The 20,505-nt window shown below is 43.5% G+C and overlaps 2 protein-coding genes across 2 annotated transcripts in view; one reads left to right on the forward strand and one right to left on the reverse strand.

Moving 5' to 3' along the window:
- CYFIP2 (cytoplasmic FMR1 interacting protein 2) overlaps window positions 1-20,505 on the forward strand; it is a 144,306-nt gene that overhangs the window by 66,525 nt on the left and 57,276 nt on the right. Inside the window, exons 19-23 of the mRNA XM_036749549.1 lie at window positions 574-650; window positions 2,030-2,138; window positions 5,775-5,894; window positions 10,183-10,382; window positions 13,627-13,714. Coding sequence (XP_036605444.1) covers window positions 574-650; window positions 2,030-2,138; window positions 5,775-5,894; window positions 10,183-10,382; window positions 13,627-13,714 — 594 coding nt within the window. The remainder of the gene's footprint in view (window positions 1-573; window positions 651-2,029; window positions 2,139-5,774; window positions 5,895-10,182; window positions 10,383-13,626; window positions 13,715-20,505) is intronic.
- FNDC9 (fibronectin type III domain containing 9) lies at window positions 16,055-17,009 on the reverse strand. The gene is made up of 2 exons (XM_036749550.1): window positions 16,939-17,009; window positions 16,055-16,721 (listed from the first exon to the last, which is right to left on the reverse strand). Exon 2 carries the CDS (start codon window positions 16,712-16,714, stop codon window positions 16,055-16,057), a length of 660 nt encoding a protein of 219 aa, XP_036605445.1. The 5' UTR covers window positions 16,715-16,721; window positions 16,939-17,009.

Raw genomic sequence — 20,505 nt, forward strand, 5'->3', positions numbered from 1 at the left:
AATTTTTCATTTTTGTCTTTGCATGCTGAGTCCATGGCACGTAGCAGGCACTTAATATGTGCTTTGTTGATTGATTGATGGCAGATTAGCCTTTGTGCTCCTGCTTCTGTGAAGAGTTCAATGGTTTGGTGACTAAGCAACTTTGTCATTCTCTGAGGACAAGCTGGAGGCCCATGGAGAAGAAGGGCCTGAGCTTTCACCTATAAAATAATAATAATGTTAATTCATCATGTTTCCATAGCATTTTAATATTTACAGAATGCTTTCTTCACAACAACCCTATAAGGCAAATAGTGCAAGTATTACCATTCCCATTTTACGGATGGGGAAACCGAGCCTCAAAGAGATTGAAGTGACTTCTCCAGGGTCACGCAACCAGTATGCATCAGAGGTGAAATATGAATCCAGGCCTCCTCACTCAGAGTCCAGAACTCATTTCCTTCTGCCACCCCAGCTCTCACTGTAGGCCAAGTTAGTGTGGAAGAGCACATGCGTTGTGTCTCTTCCATTTCATAAATTCACGTAATAGTGATAAAGAGATGCCCATAATGCTTTCTGCTTTTTCTCCATCAGGTCAATCTATGCTTCGATCAGTTTGTGTATAAATTAGCGGATCAGATCTTTGCCTACTACAAAGCGATGGCTGGCAGGTATGGGGATCCCCTGGATGGAGTGCTTAGTGATATTACCTCTAAAGACTCCACTGAGACAAGTCATCTTCCTTGGCTGAACTAAAGACCCCGATGGAAAGGACCGTATCATTTTTTTGGTTTTGCTTCTCCAGCTCTTTGCACAGTTCCTGGCACATAATAATTAATACTTGTCGATTGATCAAGCTATCAACATTTTATTCATCACCTACATAAGTTCAGAGTAACTCTCTCCTCATCCATATTGATCATCTGTAAATGGGAGGTTTTATCCTTAATCAGACTGTCAAGTTTAGAGGGATAGAAAGAGTCTCTGAGGTGAAGGATACCCAGATAATCCAAAAGTAAAAATTTATATTCCCCATTGTCAAGGGTTCAGTCTCCTGCTTCTCTAAAAAAAGAGATGTGCTTTCCATGATCCCACTGTTAGAACCTAAATTCAGATTCAGAAGGTCATCCTAATTAGTTCCAATGCTATTATGAGAATATCTTACTCACTCTCCAATCTGTCACTCCTTATCAGACTCAGTATGATTATCAGAAAGGGCCTCAAGCATAGTTATGGCCCACTTTAAGAAAATCTAATCTGAGAAAATCTGAATTTGCAAACCAAATGAATTAGGAAGTGCTTATTTTCATTATCAAGTGATATTTCTTATTTTAAGAGCATTCCCTGCAATATTACTTCAGGTCCTGACATTTTGGCTCATGATACAGTATTCTTTACTGTGAGGAGTCCTCCAATATCTTTGTCAAGAAAACCCCAAATGGGGTCACAGAGAGTCAGACACAACTAAATGCCTATGGACATTTGAGTTGGCAACATAACAGGAGAATGAGGACACTCAGGCATGCCCAGTAGCTATTTTTGTAGAGTCTGATGTGTATTGAGGTTACTATGTAAAATAGGCAAGTTTGTTTAGTTTGGAAATATTATATTATAAAAATTGGGTGAGTGAAATTTGTATTAAAATAAAATCATTTAAAAATTTCCCCTTATCTGCAATAGTGGAGCATCCAAAATTTCAAACCACAGCTGCATACACCCTTGGAGAACCAGTGCTTTAGATGGTGAACTGCTGTGACAGGTTTGAAGTATGTTTCCCTTTACCCAAATTTGATTTCTTGCAAAACTCCTATTCAGGAATACAGTACATCTCTTATAGTAAGTTATTTATCTATATAAGATGAAAAGAGAAGAGGCATGACCAGGCAGCAGACACTTTGACTCCACTTTCTGCTGCCTAGGGTAGAAATTAGCACTGAAAAGCATTCAGGAAAACTCTGATAATATAGCTCTTCTGTTCTGAACAGATGTAACTGACAGGTCTGAGGGTGGTTATGTTCATTGGTCTTATTTATTTTTTTTCTCCATCCAGTGTACTATTGGATAAACGTTTTAGAGCAGAATGCAAGAATTATGGAGTGATTATTCCATATCCACCATCTAACCGTTATGAAACTCTACTGAAACAGAGACACGTCCAGGTAAGGTGGAAGAGAACCAATAACCAAGGAACCCCTAAAACTCTTTCAGAGGTGGGTGGATGTGATCTGTGAAAGGCAGGTCAAAAACTCAAATCAGCCCCCACATCTCCCAGCCTTAGAGCATTGAAGGATGTAAAACATCCATAGTATTCCAAGTGTGATAAGAAGTTGTATCTCTCAATATATATGAACACTAGTCTGAGTGATTATTCTTCCTCCTCTGAGCCCACTTTGTGTAGCTATTGGCTGCTACAGATCTCTCTCACCAGAGGTAGCTAATGGTCTGGTGGTTAGAGCACTGGCCAGAAGATCAGTAAGACCTGGGTTCAAATCTCAGCCTCAGACATTTACTAGCTGTGTGACCCTGAGCAAGTCACTTTAACCTGTTTGCCTCAGTTTCCTCAGCTGTGGAAAGGTGGGGGGGGAAATAATAGCACGTACTTCCCAGGGTTCCTCATCTATAAAATGAGCTGGAGATGGAAATAGCAAACTACTCCAATATCTTTGTCCAGAAACCCCCAAATGGGGTCACAGAGAGTCAGACACAACTAAAACAATAAAACAGTAACAGCAGCCTCCCAGGGTTGTTGGATGGATCAAATGAAATAGTATTTATGAAAGCATTTAATATTTGTGTAAGTGCTAGCACATAGTAGGCTTTATATAGTTTGGGCTTTTTTTTCCCCTACCTTCCCCTCTATCCCTAAGCTGCTGTCCACTGTGGTCCTTTCTATGTGCCCCCCCACCTAGAATGCACTCTGTCTTTACCTTTATCTCTTAGAAACTTTCGTTTCCCTCAGAGCTCTGCTGAAGTGCCACCTTTTACATGAAGCCTTTCCTCACCCCCCCAGCTACTAGCACTGCCCCCCAAAATCAACTGCTGTGTATCTAGTAGCTCTTTCCCATATAGGTAAACATCATCTCCCCTGGCTAAGCTATAAGATCCTTGAGAGAAAGGACTGTATCATTTTCGTTTTTGTGTCAGTAGCTCTTTGCACAGTCCCTGGCACATGGTAATTAATGTTTATTGTCTGATTGGTCAAATTATCAACATTTTATTCATCACCTACATAATTTTTAAGTGCCTCTCTTCTTACCCATTTGTAAATGCGAGATTTCATCCTTGATCAGACCTTTAAGTTTAGAAGGATGGGGAGGGGGGGAATCTCTGATGTGTAGGATACCCAAATAATCCAAAGATAAAAATTAATATTCTCCATTCTCATGTTTGATTCTTGATATCCAGGAAATAGTTCTGGGAGCTAAGCATGAAAATTTCCTCAGTGAAAGGTTTTAATATGACTAGGGCAGTCAGAACCCAGATACACCATGGAGACTTCATATCCTACTTTTGGGTACCCCACTGTGTGACAAGCTGTCAGCTAAATGACCCTGGAGCTCTTAGCTCTCTGTGCTGATTACACAGTCTGTGCACAGTCCTTACTTGCCCAGTGATTTTTCAGGGAGAGGAGAGAAGTAATGTCACAACAAAGGCTGAGTTCCAAAGGTCCCAAAGATCAAAAGGAAGCGGTGAAAACTGTAATCAGGGGTATTGTGGGGCTCAAATGAGATAATGGATGCAAAGTACTTTGGAAACCTTAAAGAGCTATATAAAGGCTTATCATGATGAGGAGGAGGAGGAAGAAGAGGATGGCGATGATTATGCCAATGATGCCTCCAGTCACTAGGCCTCCAGTCTGGTGATGACTTTATTCCCTGACCCTTCTACTGCATTCCTACTGAGCTCAATCAAGATTTGGGAAATGTTTAACAGCCAGACTCTCTGGGGGAAAAAATGAATACATACCCGCTTTTAAGTTTAATTTGTATTAACACTTTCTTAAGTCTAGAAATCAACAAAAGAATAAATCAAGCCCTGACTTGTAGCATTTGCTAATTTCTGACATTTAAATGCTCACACTGAAAATTGAATATTCTGAGGAAAGCCAGCTAGAGCTGGCTCCAGTACACCCTTACTATAACCAACCACCACCATGACGTAGTGACAGAGAGAGTGCTGGGTCGGAAGTGACAGGACCTGGCTTTGAACCCTGGTTCTGCTTGTAACTTTGGGCAAATCACTTTGTTTTTCCCAGCTTCAGTCTCTTCATGTGTAAAGTGAGGGACTTGGGCTTGAACTCTGAGATCTCTTTCAGCTCCACATCTTTGATCCCATGAATATTGATCCTTCAGAGCAATTAAAAGGATACAAAAAGAAGTATTTGTAATCATGAACATTCTGTCATATCGACAGACAGCAGGGTCCAAAGGACTCTGAAAGAAAGCTTTAGTGTTCTTCAGCATTCATCTTTGTGTGGCCCCTGTACTTAACACGGTGCTTTGCACATATACCAGTCAATCAACAAACATTTATTAAATGCCTGCTGTGTACTAGACACTGCCTTCAAGGAACAGAACTGCCCTCAAGGAGCTTACATTCTACTGGAGGAGATAACCTAAACAGCTCTAAGTTTATAAAGAGTTTATACAAAAATAAATGAATATGTACATGATAATGGGGGGAGGAGGTACACTAGCTGCTGAGGGGGTAAGAAAAGGCCTTGGGTAGGAGGAAAAGTTTGAGCAGGACTTGGAAGGAAACTCCATTCCAGGCAGTGGGGACAGCTAGCACTAAAATGCAGAGACAGAAGGTGGAGTTTCAGCTGTGAGGAACAACAAAAAAGGCAGTTTGGTTGTACCAAAGACTGTGTGAAGGAGAGTAATGTGTAATAAAGCTGGAAAGGTAGGTTGGAGCCATCTGTGGATTCATTGATGTAGGGAATTTCTGGTATGGAAACGCTCTCAACTTAGGTAGGTCACAGATCACAACTCCTCCATGACTTAGTACATAAGTCTTAAAGAGTTGCTTAAGGTACAAGGGGGTTAAGTGACTTGCCCAGGGTCATACAGCAAATAAGTATCAGAGGTGAGATTTGAACCCAGGACTGTTGCCTGGACACTCGACACCTGAGAAGTGCTTAATAAATGACTGTTGAATGTGTTGAATTGAATGTGACTCCACTTTCCCAAAAGCCGATACATCGAATTCAGTTCTGGAAGCAGCCATAATGATCCACAAGATGGCCCTAAGAGAATGCAGTACAACTCATTTGCTACAAGAGGTCCATTACTATCAGTACATTTTCTTCCCTGTGGGGAGAGAGGGATAGAAAATTTAAATAACAGTAATGATGATAATGATGAAATGCTATTGATACAAAGGAGACTTTTCCAATGAAGTGTATGTTATTATATAGGACATATGGGATAATATCCATATCTGTACACTGGGGAAATTTCCTCCTCTGCTATATTTTGTGTTCCTAAAATAAACCCTTCCCTTCATGCCACCGGCATTAAAATGCACCTCTATGATATGACAGCAGTAGCTGTGTAGAAGAAGTAGGTCATGCTCAAGGTGCTTGCTGCTTTGCAGTGACTCTGAGAAGGTTTGTTGGGATGTGGGGCTGGGGGAGGGAAGGTGAGGAGCTACAGGAGAAACAGAGAAGCTAAATTTAGGATATGAGTTGAAAAAAGGCACCTGAGTCAGTGCCCAGAATCCCTGCCCCAAGCCTGCTGTCAGCATTTTCCCCACTGCCTACATGAAGGTTAAATAACTTCCCTCCTTCTCCACAGCTGCTTGGTAGGTCAATTGACCTAAACAGGCTCATTACCCAGCGCATCTCTGCTGCCATGTATAAATCCTTAGACCAAGCCATCAGCCGCTTTGAGAGCGAGGACCTGACCTCTATTGTGGTAAGAGAATGGGGACCGGGAACTCTGAGGGTCTGGACCCAGAACTGGCTCTTGGGTTTCAGGTCGTGGAGCTAGAAGACCAAGGAAGGAAGTGACTAGTTGCAGTTTATAGAGTAGTTTCCTATGAAGAGAAATAGATCTCTTATCTTTTCCCAGTAAAATTGAGAGGAAACATGGTATAGTAGATAGTGTTGGCCTTGGAGTCAGGCAGAGAATACCTGGATTTGAATCCTGCCTGAGACAATGATTAGCTGTATGATGTATGATGTAACTTTTCTATTCCTCAGTTTCCTCATTTTCAAAAAGAGAGGGTCAGACCCAGGGCCTTCTAAAGTCCCTTCCAGCTCTAAATCTATGATCTGTAATAGGAAACAAAAGCCGAAGCAGTCATTTTGCCAACTCTTTGGCATTCTCCAGGAATCTCCTAGAGTTCTGCTCCTGACTCACAGGCAGAGCTGTTTATTCTCCAAGGTGCCAAGAACAAAATGCACCAACAGGTGTCACCGGAATGTTGGAGGATGGAACACAGACATGACCATCCTATCCCGGATCCCTCTCTTCTGAGGGCGACATAGAGGAAAGAGGCCTCGGGTGGAAGATACGAGGCTTGCTATCTACTCTCAGCTCAGACACAAATATTGAGGGGCATCATGCAGGTGCTCTCCCCTCCGAGGGTCGGATCCCACATCTCCAGAATGAGAAGATGGCACTAAATGAATCTCTTAAGTTCTTTTTCATCTACGTAATTATATTTTGAGGCAGCTGGTAGCTCAGTGGATGGAGCACTGGACCTAAAGCCAGAAACACCTGACTTCAAATCCAGCCTCAGGCACTTCCTAACTGTGTGACTCTGAGTAAGTCACTTAACCTCCATTTTCCTGACAAAAGGTGATCCAAAAAGATGATCCATCAGAAAAGAGAATGGTGAACCAGCATCTTTGCCGAGAAAACCAGCAACTTTGCCAAGAAAACCCCATGAACAGAGTCTATGGGGTCATGAAGAGTCAGACATGACTAAACAATTAAACAACAAAACAAATTCTATTTTCTGATCTAATGTTTCCTCCAGTTCTTACATTCTGTATTCTCATTCCACTTCTGATGACAGGTCATGGATCTGGAACTGAGAGAGACCTTAGAGGCCATTTGGTCCATCCCAAATTATTTTATATGAAAAAACCAAGACCTGGGGAGGTTAAGTGACTGATTCACCCAAGATCACACAGGTAGCAAATGGCAGCAATAGGATTTGAATTCAGGTCACCCAAAGGGAGCACAATTTCCATTCTACTTTGATGCCCCAACATTCTATGTCTAAGGTCCTTTCTAGCTCTGAAATTCTATATGTCTTTGAATGTCCCAGAATTTAAAATAGACTTAGGTGGCACACATAAAGTGGGAGCTGTGGGGAGCATTTTGTTTCAATAGGACCTGAGAGGGAAATGGAAGCTTTTCTTTTTGCAGTGAATTTTTGCCAGGCTTTCACAATGAAAGCATCAGTTGGCACATTCTGGTGGCCCCAGACCACATCAGAAAAATGTAACATTAGCTCGTGTTCCATAGGAGTTCATTTTGACTAACTCAGAGACCAAAATGGTCTCTCTTCTTTCCTCATGGTGCAAAATGTGCTCTTTGCTCGAAAATTTAAAAGGTACTGGTTTTGATCACACAAAGAAAGGCAGCCCCCAGAGAGCATCTTTTTCTGAGAGCCCAGTACAGTAACCCCAAGGTAGTGCTCTGTTTGCTAAGTCAGGGTGTCCTTAGCTCATGGTGATTAGGAGGGAGAAGCTTTTGGTGCTGCATAGCCACAATCCAACAGAAGTAATTGCTTCGCTGCTTTCTGCTTTAGAAACCTGATACCTAGTGAGTGCTGGGAATAGCAGAATGTTAAGAGTCAGAGCTGAGTCCTCTCCCCTTAGGCCTTAAAGAGTCCTTGGTTTGTGCATCTCAAGCACTTTTCATGTTTCATTTTGGATTATAATTACATGAGTCTATTTCGTATCTTCCTACTAGATTGGAAACTTCGGGAGGGTAGAGATAGTCTTCCTCAGGATGGAAAACAGTGCTCTGAACACAGGAGGCTCTTAATAACTTTGTTAGTATTTTTGCAGGAAGAGATCTTAGGGACCATCTGGTTTAACCTCCCAGAATCCTGGAGCTAAAAGGACCCTCTGAAGCCATGTAATCCAATGGTACCTGATCACTAATTCCCTGTATAACACATTCAGTTAGTGCTCATCCAGACTTTCCTTCAAGAACTCTTAGGAGAGGGAGCTCATTACTTTCTAGGGAAGCACCTTTCACTTTGGGATAGCTCTAAATTTTAGGAAGTTTTCCCATATATTGAGCCTACATCTTTAACTCCTATCCTGTTCCTAGTTTAACTTCTGGGACCATGCACATGGTAGCCTTTCAGACATAGAGTGGATAGAGTGCTGGACCTGGAATTAGGAAGACCTGAGTTCAGATCCGACCTCAGATATTTACTATGTGATTCTGAACGAGTCACTTGACCTCTGCCTCAGTTTCCTCCTCTGTCAAATGGGGCTGATAATCGCACCTACCTCCCAGGGTTGTCATGAGGATCCTTCATTGGTGGAAGGAATTTCTGTGGTGAGATTTTCCTCCATTGATGAAATCTCAAATCTGGACCAATTCCTTATAGTACCCACCTCATGGGGCAGCTAGGTGGCGCTGCAGTGGATAGAGTCCTGGACCTGAAGTCAGGAAGACTCATGTTCCCGAGTTCAAATCTTGCCTCAGACACTTACTAGCTGTGTGACCATGGGCAAGTCATTTAACCCTGTTTGCCTCAGTTTCCTCATCTGTAAAATAAGCTGGAGAAGGAAATGGCAAACCTCTTTAGTATGTTTACCAAGAATCCTCAAATGGGTCTTACAAAGAGTCAGACACAACTGAAATAAATGAACCACATCACCTACCTCACAGGATTATTCATAGAACCAAAGGAGATAGTATATGTCAAGAAAGGGAATGAGCAACTATTTAATTAACTAGGCATTGTGTAAAGTGCTTTACCAATATCATCGCTGATCCCTGTGAGGCAGGTACTATTATATCCCAAGGAAACTGAGGCAGACAGAGTTTAAGTGATTTGTGCAGGGTCTCACAGGTAGTAAGGGTCTGAGTCTAAATTTGAACTCGCATCTTTTTGCCTCCAGGCCCAGCACTCTATCCACGGTACTGCCTAACTATATCACAGAGTTATTCATAGAATTAAAGGAGATAAATAAATGTCAAGGACTATTAACTAATCAATCAACAAATATTTATTAAGCACTTACTCATGCTAGATGGTGTGATAAGCTATGGAGGTACAAAGAGAGGCAAAAAGGGATTTATGGAGGGAGGGAGGGGGACGTATGGAAAGAGACTATATAAATAATCAGATATACATATACATATATATATATATATATATATTAGATACATAAAGAGTGGAAGGACAGTAACCTTAGAAAAGAAGGCTCTCATAGTTGGGAGAACTAGGAAAGATTTCCTGTAGAAGGAGATGTTTGAGATGAGTTTTGAGGAAAGGCAGGAGTTCTAAGAGGCAGGAGAGAGAGGGGAAAAGAGAGAGAGATAGAGAAGGAGAGAGACAGATAAGGAGAGAGAGACAGAAGGGAGAGAGACAGCAGTAGAGGGAAGAAGAGAGAGACAGAGACAGATAGATGGTGGGAGTGAAAGAGGCAGGGAGAGAGAGAGAGACAGAGAGAAGGGAGAGAGACAGAGAGGTGGAGAGAAGGGGGGAGAGTGAGAGTGGGAGGGAGAAAAAGAAAGAGAGGGGAAGGAAGGGAGAGACAGAAAGAGACAGAGTGAGAAAATGAGAGAGTGCAAAAGGTGCAGAGAAGGGGGATGAGGTGCTGTGTGTAAACACCAGCCAGGAGGCAAGTACAGCTGGGTTGCAGATTACATGGAAGAGCTAAACTGTAAGGAAACTGGAAGGGTCCAGGCTGAGAAGAGCTTAAAATGCCAAACAAAGGGCTTCATATTTGATCCTGGAGGTAGAAGGGAACCAACCACTGGAGTTTATTGAGGAAATAGGGGACATGATCAGACCTACAGCACTGATAGCTTTGTATATGTTTTTAAGTTCCTGTTGTATCAACTTCCCTTCTGTCTAATCAAGTCCCTTAATCCCTTACGTTGCCTTGGCAGTTTTTATTTCAAAGAATTTTCATATACTATTATTTCATTGCCCCCTCATCAAAATCCCGGAGGTTAGTCAAGGCTCAGACACCAACTTTGTCTTCTTTCTCTGGGGCAGGAGCTTGAATGGCTTTTGGAGATCAACCGTCTAACCCATCGGCTACTGTGTAAGCACATGACCCTGGATAGCTTTGATGCCATGTTCCGGGAAGCCAATCACAACGTTTCTGCCCCTTATGGCCGCATCACCCTCCATGTGTTCTGGGAGCTGAACTTTGACTTCCTGCCTAACTACTGCTACAATGGATCCACTAACCGGTAAGAGGCTTTCTGTGAAGGATGGAGAAAAGCTGTGGGGTTTTGCTTCTAGGGCAGGTGTGCATGTGTATGTGCCTACAATAAATGTTAAGCACCTACTGTGTGCAGAGCACCGTGTAGGTACTATGGGATATCCAGAGTTAGGTAAGATATGGTCCTAACCCTTAAGCAGCTTAAAGTCTAGTAGGGGCCTAAGACTAAAACATAGGCAATAATGGACAATATTATATGATTGGTGCATTAACAGAGGTGCAAAAAAAAGTACTGAGGGGAGGGGGTCATTACCAACTGGAGAGGTCAGGAAACTATGCCAGAGGAGATGGCATTGTACTGGATTTCAAAGGAAGAAGAGAAGGGGAGGGGCAGGAATAAGCATTTATAAAACACCTGCTATATGCCAGGCACCATGCTAAGCTATTACTATCTCATTTGATCGCCACAACAACCCTCTGAGGGAGATCTGTTGTCCTCATTTTACAGTTGAGGCAACTGAGACAAACAGGTGAAATGATTTACCCAGGGTCACACAGCTAGTAAGTATCTGAGGTCATATTTGAACTCGGGTCTTCCTGACTCAAGGCCCAGCACTCTATCTACTGTCCCACCTGTAAGGGCATTCCTGGCATAGGAGACAGTATGAGAAAAGACAGAGAGGCATGAAGATACATTGCCTGTTCAGGAGCATAGCATTGCCCAGTTTGGCTGGTGTATAGAGTGCATCAAAGGTTGTAATATGAGATAAAACTGGAAAGTTCCAGGCCTTGAATGTCAAGCTGAATATACATGAATGAATGAAAGAAAGAGCATTTATTGAGTGCTTACTAAGTGCCAAGGACAGTGCTAGAGATACAAATAATAGAAGAGCCAACAAAGGCCTTGCTCACCAGAAGCTCGAATCCTAAATGGGGGAGATGATGCATACAGGAGCCATGCAAATGCACAGCTGTATAGTACTCATGTTCATGAATATGTTTACATATATGCATATCCCAATATGCCCGTGCATAACTGCAGTCAGTCAACAAACATTCCTCAAGGACCTACCATGTATATGGCACTGTACCCACCTGGTATTGCAGGGGATACCAAAACTCATGTTGCCATGGTGCTTTTCCTTACTATGATCCTACAGGATTAGTAGTATAAGCAGGGTTATTATTATCTGTATATTATAGGTATGGTAAAACTAAGGCTTTGAGAGGTTAGGGGAATTGACCAAGTCATACCACGCAAGTGAGAGGTGGAGTTAAATCCTAGCTGCGTGCTCTACACACAAAAGGGTACAAGACATGGCTCCTTGTCCTTTAAGAACTTACATGCTGGATGGGAGAGTAAATCATGTTCACGAATAACCATGACACTCAGTGAGCTTGTATGTGCAGAAATGTGTATACTCATAGTTATGCCCGGATTTCATGGGCAGAAGATGCACACAGGCTCACCTTGTCATATACATAGACACCGACACAACAGAATACACAAGTTAGAATGGGTGTTTGGTTCCCTTGAGAGTCTATCCTCCCTCCCTCTGTCCTGGAAAAACTAATTTAGAGGAGAGATAGCTGGGTGTCTTAGAACGGTCACTGGACTCAAGAGTTGGACGACTTGGATTAGAATCCATTCTCTGCCATTTATTAGCTGTTTGACTATACAAGCCACCTCCCTCTCTGAGTCTTCATTTCTCTATGTAAAAGGAGGGAAGAGAAGCAGCTTTGTGTAGTAGCTAGAAAACCAGCCTTGAAGCCAGAAGACTTGGGTTCAGGTCCTGCCTCTGACATATACGGTAACCCTGGGCAGAGGACTCAGTCCTCTAAGCTAGCAGTGTCAAACATGCAGCCTGACTGCAGCCTGAAGCACTCCCTACAGGAGCTTGAATCAGATGAAAATGCAGTGGGTAAATATTTAACAAAATTAAGCAAAAAGACAATAAAGCATAGATATGTTGATGTCAGGGAGCTAGGTGGCACAGTAGATAGAGTGCCAGGCCTGGAGTCAGGAAGACCTGAGTTCAAATCTGGCCTCATACACTTACTAGCCATGAGACTCTGTGCAAGTCATTTAACACTATTTGCCTCAGTTTCCTCATCTGTAAAATGAGCTGGTGAAGGAAATAGCAAATCACTCCAGTGTCTTTGCCAGTAAAACCTCCAAAGGGGTCACAAAGAGCCAGACATGCGACTAAACAATAAACGAAATGTTAATATGTGGTTTTTCTATGTCAACGTGAGGGGGCAGGGATCTGTATGCAAGGTTAATGGCCCCATTTCTATATGAGTTTGACACCACAGTTCTAGGTATCTGAGACTTGAAGCTGGAGAGAAAGTGCCAACCTGCATTAGTAGGGTACCCTTCCTTACAGGGGAGTTCTGTATACATAGGAAATCACAGATCAAGGCCCTAACCTAATTATTCACCTCTACATACATAGTCAAAGATGTGTGTTTACAAATAGACATCTGTATATGCATACATACATATGTAGGTGGAATATAAGGAGATATTGACAAAGGGCTAGCAGGAGTGGGGAACCTATGGCCTCGAGGCCACATGTGGTCACAGGGTCCTCACCCCTGGCTAGAGATTCAGGCCTTGCCTCTCCCACTGAATTGCTGATTGTGTGTAGGCAAAGCAATCACTTATTTCAGGCTGCGGTTTCCCCCATCTCTGAAGGGAGATAATAATAATTTAATGAGACAACGTCTGAAGACTGGGAGAACCTTGAAAGGCAGGGGCTTGATAATCATGCCTGTCGCTCCATTAGGGTGGTATTTTATTTTATTTTATTTTATTTTATTTTATTTTATTTTATTTTATTTTATTTATTTATTTATTTTTGCTGATTCTAACAGAGTACTCTCCCTTTTGGAGCCAAACATGGGACTTCTTGGACCCCAATCCTCCTCTCAGTTTACCAGACCTTGATAAGCATACAGCTCTCTAAGAGCAGATAGCCAGCTGTGCAAACCCATCTCAGTTTCCTATGGCCACATAACCCCTTCAGTCTTCAAAAAAGAAAAGTAGAAAAAGGACCCATAACACCCATTTCAAGGCTTTGCCCCACACGAGGTGTTTAATAAATGCTTATTGATTGAATATGATAGAACATGATCATCACAGCCTTTGGTTCAAACCCTCCTCTTCATGCTGTTCAGGAAGGGCTTTGTTACAGTGCATAACCCTGCCTGGGATTTCAGAACACATCTAACTCTATCTAACTCTCGGCCCCTCTCTTCTTCTCTGTCAGCTTCGTCCGAACAGCCATTCCCTTCACCCAGGAACCACAGAGGGACAAACCTGCCAACGTTCAGCCATACTACCTCTATGGGTCCAAGGTCAGTGATATATCAGTACATTCCTTGTAAAATTATCAGTAGGAGAACCCACATCAACAGATCACATGAAGGAAAGTGTCTTCCATGCTGGGAGCTAAGCAGAAGGCTTAGAGATAGAAGGACTTGAAAGAGAAACGACATTAGAGTCTTAAAAATCAGCTTTATTCAGGCTGAAAGTCATGCATGACAATGTAAAGACATGGTGTTTTGTTTTATCCTAGTCACATACTGACTATCAGGGAGGGCTTGAGGATGGGAAGAGGGTGTACAATGGCTCTCTTTGAGCTTGGTTGCCCCACTGTGCTTCCTTCTTGGTATACTAATTACAAGGCGCTCATATGATCCTGTGACTCTGCCAGGTGATGGCATGGGAGTGGAGTAGAGGGAAGGAATGGACTGTGGGGGCATAGGGATTTGAGAGATATCTATCTTTGTCCCATGGCTTCAGCCTTAAGGGCCAGCAAGCTCTTACCTCACAACCTTGTAGCCAGAGCTCCAGAATGAATCTCCCTTTCCCTTCCTGCTACTTATATCCACATGCACGGATCCAGTGTAAGGCCCTCATGCTCTTTTTGGACCATCGTCCACGACCATTCACTGATACTCAACTTGCCTAGGGAGGCAGTTTCTTGCCAGCAAACTTTGTAACAGGAGAAACAAAAGAATTGAACATTTCAATTATTAAAGAGATTGTAAGTATGGTAAATTCCACCAAAATTCAAGAGTAATTTTCCTTCCAGTTGAACAAAATTCTACCACTCTTAACATCAAGATCCTTCTCAAAGCATCTGGCTTGGGCCTCAGGGTCCACAGAAACAATCCGCAGTAGAAAGAGATTGTGTGATCTTGGACAACAATGATGACCTATGTTTATCTCATTCTTAAAAGCTTATTACGCTCTTTCTTCTCAGCACTCTTATGAAGTAGAGAGTATACAGATTTCTCTTTGCTTTTGTTCTTTTCTTTTTTTTGCTATAGTTGTTTTTTTTATTTTTATTTTTTAGTTTACAACACTCGGTTCTACATAATTTTGATGTCCAGATTTTTTCCCCCTCCATCCTCCTCCTTTCCCAAGACAGCATGGAATCTGATATATCTTCTACATATAACTTTGCATTGAACTTATTTACACACTAGTCAAGTTGTGAAGAAGAACTATGACCAATGGAATGAATCATGAGAAAGAAGAAACAGAATGAAAAAAACCCCAAAAAACAAAAACAAAAGAGAGAAAAAAAGGGGGAAAAAAGGCAGGCGTAAAGTGTGCCTCAATCTGCATTCATACTTCATAGTTCTTTCTCTGGATGTAGATAGCCCTCTCCATCATGAGTCCTTTGGAGTTGTCTTTGCACCTTGCGTTGCTGAGAAGAGCAAAGTCTATCAGGGTTAGTCCTCACAGAATCCATACATCTGTGGTTGTGTATAATGTTCTCCTGGTTCTGCTCCGCTCACTCAGCATTATATCGTGTAGGTTTTTCCAGGTTGTTATGAAGTCCGTATCATCCCCATTTCTTATGTTGGCTTTTGTTCTTGACTGGATAGGGTGCTCCTCATGAAGAACTTCCATCAATGTGGATCAAGAACTGTTCCACAACTTTTAGTTTGGAAAAAAAAAATCTCCTGGAACATTGAGAGTTCAGGTGACTGCTCAGGGTCACATAGCCAGTGTGGGTCCAGGCTGGGGCTTGAATTGAGGTCTTCCTGACTCCCAGGCTAGCTTTCTGTCCAGGAGGCCACAATTCCTTTCTAGCACAAATGTTACCATCCTCATTTTACAAAAGCAGAAGATGAAGATCACTGGGATTAATTAATTCAGTGTTGGAGCTGGAACTCAGACTCAGATCTTTTCAATCTAAGACCAGTCCTCTTTCCACTACACACCCTGCCTAAATTCATACAATCTCCCTAAGGCTTCACTTCCTCCAATATAAAATGGGAGGTAGGGGTGGTTGGACTAGGTAATCTATAAATTATCTTCTGCCTCAAAGATTCTATGTCTCAACACCCCACTCTGACCTCCTCCCTTCCAGAATGTAGGGTGGGATATGTATGTTTTGCACTGGAGGTGAGCTGAGAATATGTAGAGGCCACTGGGGGCTAGAGGCCATGGGGGCTTTATGTTGCACTAACAATGGACTCTGTGGCTTTTGCCAACATATTTATATCCCTGGCCATTTACCCAAACCCTAAACTGTGCCTTCTATGGCACAGGAGAGAAGAAAAGGAGCCTTTTTTTTGATAAAGGAGAAAAAAATCAAACCAACCAATATTACTTAAGCACATGTCATGAAGTTGGCTACACTCCGTTGGCACATCTCTTTTGAACCATTCATCTGTCATTCATAGCCCACGATGAGGAAACATAACAGCTTGATCCTGAGTCCCTTTGTGGGAGAAGCGGGAAGGGGGAGAGCTGTGGGGGCTCTCGGGTGTGGCACTAGAACTCTTGGTCAGTAGTGCTGCCATGGGGAACTCCTGCAAGTCTTCCTCCCTCCGCCCAAGGCCCAGAGCACCCTCGGCCCACCTCACCAACTCATCAACTTCCTCCCTCTGGCTTGAGTGGTATGTCCACCGTGGCTCGTGGCACCTCAGACACCAGAACTGGAGACAGAAGAAGGCTAGGATGGCCATGAAGCAGGCGAGGAGAAGAGCTGTGACCACCCAGAGAGATACGCCAGGATCCAACTGGGAGCCAGGGGTAGCTTTGGAGCTTTTATCCAGGGTGTGGAACATAGTACAGTGGTTGCTGGAGGGGTAGGAATCCTTGCAGGTGATGCACAGAAAGTAGAGCGTGGATGGAGCAAGTTGGCGAAGGACCAGGGAGCTGAGGGTTCGGGGCACCCTTTCTTCGTGGTGAAAGGGGTGGCGCAGGTAGCCTGAGAAAATGCTGTTCCAGTTGGGCCTGTACATGATATGGTAATTATTCTCCAGACAGGGCTCCAGCGTGGACCAGGAGATAGTGGCTTGGGTATAAGATACATTTTTAACTTCAATGTTCATCACGTCTCTGAAATCCAAAGCACAAGAAAACATCAGTTCTCCTTACTCTGGTAAATCTGCATCCCAAGGAAAGGAACCCGAAGAGGAGAAGCAGGCATGGCCTGGCTTGGCCAAGACATACTTTTCATGAAGACCCATGGACAATTCAGACATTTAGTAAGAGCCTGTTACCTGCAGGACGCTGTGCCTGGGACATGGGGAGATACAAAGCTTAGAACAGATACAGTTCCTATCTCATGAGGCTTACAGTCTGGGGAGACAAAGTGGAAATGACTGTAATACCAAATACAGGCAATCCAGTGAGCGTTTGTGAAGATCTTACTTACAGTGCACTCCTCTAAGCATCGGCGATACCAAGAAATCCTAAAAATGGTCACTGCCCATGAGGAGCGAGGATGGGGGAGGGGAAGAACACTGTCTTAACAGATGAATATAGGGATAGGGACTGAACTTGTATTTCATTTGCTATGGGGAAGTCTCAGGTGAGGAAATGCACTCTCTCAGTGCGGGTCAACTCTTCTGCAATTTGTAGTCTTAGAGAGTTGTCTAGAGTGCTAAGAAGTTCAGTGACTCATCCTCAGTTACATGAGCAAGATGTGTCAGACATGAGACTTGAACCCAGATCTTTCTGACTTCAAGGCCAGCTCTTTAGCATATGTGTGTGTGTGCATACATGTGTGTGTATATATACACACATATATACATATATACATATGTGTATATACACATATGCATGTATATGGAAAGAGAGAGAGCTATCTCTCTATCTCACAGATAAATATATACATGAAAATTTCCCCATTAAATTAAAGAAGAGAGAGAAAGCACTAAGAACTAAGGGACCAGGAAAGGCTTTTCAGGTAGGAAATGCAGCTTGCCCAGAGGTTTCAGGCCTGGGGGGCAGCCCAGGCAAACAATGCCACGTAAGCAGAAGGCACCTCCAGTACCATCCCCTGCCAGTGCCTCATCTCATCCCAGCCTGGGGAGGAACCTGGGATCTTGAAGGCTGTGACAGTGAAGTACAAACCCTGGCAAGTCCTTTCAAGTGGCCAAGGGTTTGACTATGTGCCCAGAGATGGACTTCGAGCATATCCTTTCAAGATGGGCTTTGCTAAGTCAGTCAATCAATGAATCAACATTTATTAAGTGCCAGGCACTGAGCTAAGTGCAGCAGTTTGGAGGGATGTATCTGGCTGACCACCAGATGATGTATTTCTTTTTGGCCACAGTAACTCCACCAAGGTGGAGAATGTTTCCTGAATCATGGAGCAACTGTAGTCAATGTTGTTTAAGGGAATACTCCCCTTTAACCCCCATGAAAGAATAGGTCTTTGGAATTTTTGAAGTAAACATAGCTAAGGTCTGTGTGAGATTTAAGGTTGGGAGGGAAGCCATTACTCCCTTCCAGGGCTGATGGTAGAAACCAAGGAATCTTGACTTAAAGTGAAGGCATTTTTTAAAGTAAAGGATGAGTAAGAATTCAGCAGGGTGGAGGTATTGGGAATAGTATGAGCAAACACATGAAGGCAGGTAAATTCAGGGCATATAGAGGAAAAGGTGAGTAGTCCGGTCTGGCTGAAGCATGCTTACATGGAGGAGGTTAATGTAAGATAAGGTTGGAAATGTAACATGAGGCCAGATTGTGGAAGGTCTAAAAAGACCAGGCTCAAGAGGATGAGCTTTGCTTAGTATATGACGAGGAGTCACGAAGGAATGTTGAACAAGGAAACGAAACAACCATTTCTGTGCCAAAAGAAAGGTTAGTGTGGCAGGGTACATGGGATGTCTTTGGGGAGTGAGAAAGTGCAGAAGCGGCAATATTGGTTTGGAGTCTATCGAAATAGTAAAAGAGAGTGTGAAGAGGGCCTGTGCTTATAGGGTATCTGTGGGAATAGAGAGGAGAGGTTGGGATGTGAGACGCTGTAGAGGTAGCATTGATGAGACTTTAGAAACTAGTTAAACGTGAGAGCCGGGAAAGGAGAAAGAAGAGTGAAAGGAAAAATATACAGTTGAAAGGATGGAAGGATTGAAATGACCTCGGCTAGCTTAGCTTGGCTTAGAATGATCTTCTGGTCCAAACTCTAAGAGCGGAGCAGCCCAGGGCTCTGGGAGGCCCTGCCTAAGAGAGATGTGGCTAATATCAGCATGGGAGAGACAGGATCTTTGGCACAAATGAGGGATGGGCAGTTCTGGCTATTGACACCCCACCAAGGGACAGCTGGGTCAACAGTGAATAGGCCCAACCCCCCCCCCACCACCATATATGGCTTTTGCTTTTCTCCATCCCTCCCTTTCCATTTCATATCTTTTGTCTTTCTCTTCTCCTGCTTTTCCCTCCTTCCCCCTCTCTGCATCCTTTCCCTTTTCCCCATCTGCTTTGCCTATGCTATGGGATCCAGTGGTCTCCAGTGCATGACCTCATTTAGCTCTCCAGGCTAAGTAGGAGGGAGCTTCCCCCTGACTGAGATCATTGAGCAATGATGGTTCTCCCCTGTTCCCTTCTCAAGAACATCTTTGGATGGTCTAAAAAACAAACATTTTTAAAAAGATGAGGAGGGGGGAAGAGGCAGAAGCATGGGAAGCTTCAGGCTTAGTCACTCGAGCTCCCAGACACCAATTCAGATTCAATTTATGCAGCTTCTTTCCTCTGTGATAGCTCCCCTTTGTCTAGTCATTAGGCTTTTAAGTGCGTCATGCCTGATATCATGGGAGAGGGCTTTGTGCCACACAGCTTCTGTCTCACAACATGGGGCACCCAGCAGAAGCCAGCTTTACCACTCAAGGCAGTCAACCCTTCACGGTGGGGTACATCCGAAGACAGAACTGCTGTGCTCTGCTTCGATGTCCTGGCAAAACTCAGGGCTGGTGGTGGGGAGAGGCGCTTGGCTACCAGAAAATTTCACCAAGTCAAGTAAAAGCCCAAAGAGGCTCCTTCAGAGTGGGAAAGATGTTGTAAACAATAGCCCAGCTACATCTGAAGGGAAGCCATGATTGCTTTTCTTCTGCGAGCTTGTAGAAGCTGGAAGGAGCCTCGGAAGCTTTCTACTCCAACTCCCTCATTTTACAAATGAGGAAACTGAGGCCCAGGGAGGTTTAGTGACTTTCCTCTGTCCCAGGGCCACCTGTACTTCCTCGACTCCCCCTGTAAGTTCTTGCTGTAACAGTAGGATGCAGTGTATGCGAATCTGCATGCAGATCTCCCCCTATACACATGCACTGTTTCTTATTACTATAAGGTGGTAAAAATTGGACAATCCAACGTGAACTTGAGTTCACCAAGGGGCCTCTTTATTCCCTTACCTATGTCTCTTAAGGGAACTGAGCTACCGGGAACTATATGGCACTGAAATGACCTTCCAGATCTTGCTTTTCATCCAAGCTCACAACACTCAGGCTTGGAAATGTCACTTCTGTTTGGCTGAGCACCCCTTCCCTGAATAACGCACTCTAAAGGGATTCATTAAGTGCTTTCAGGACCTGTCTCTGAGAGGCTATTACAGGACTGCGTCTTGGAACTCGTGTTCATCCCCTCTATCCCCTCCCACACAGCCACCTATTCTCTCCATCCCGGTTCGACTAGGAGTGGAGGACTCAATTCATTTACATAGAATATCCAGTGGAAGAGACTTAGAGATGACCTAGTTTTCCTCTGCCATCATATAAGTTGAGGTGGCTGAGGCCCACAATAGTAAAGTGACTTAAAATAGATACGTAGCTCCATAGTGGAAGACTTGGGATATGAACCCAGGGCTACGGACTGTCAATCCTGTGATTTTTTTCCATTACACAGC

Source organism: Trichosurus vulpecula, chromosome 3 (genome assembly GCF_011100635.1).
Source record: "Trichosurus vulpecula isolate mTriVul1 chromosome 3, mTriVul1.pri, whole genome shotgun sequence".
NCBI lineage: Eukaryota > Metazoa > Chordata > Mammalia > Diprotodontia > Phalangeridae > Trichosurus > Trichosurus vulpecula.

Excerpts from the sequence above, each read along its gene's own strand:
- FNDC9 (XM_036749550.1), bottom strand. The coding sequence starts at position 16,714 with ATGAACATTGAAGTTAAAAATGTATCTTATACCCAAGCCACTATCTCC.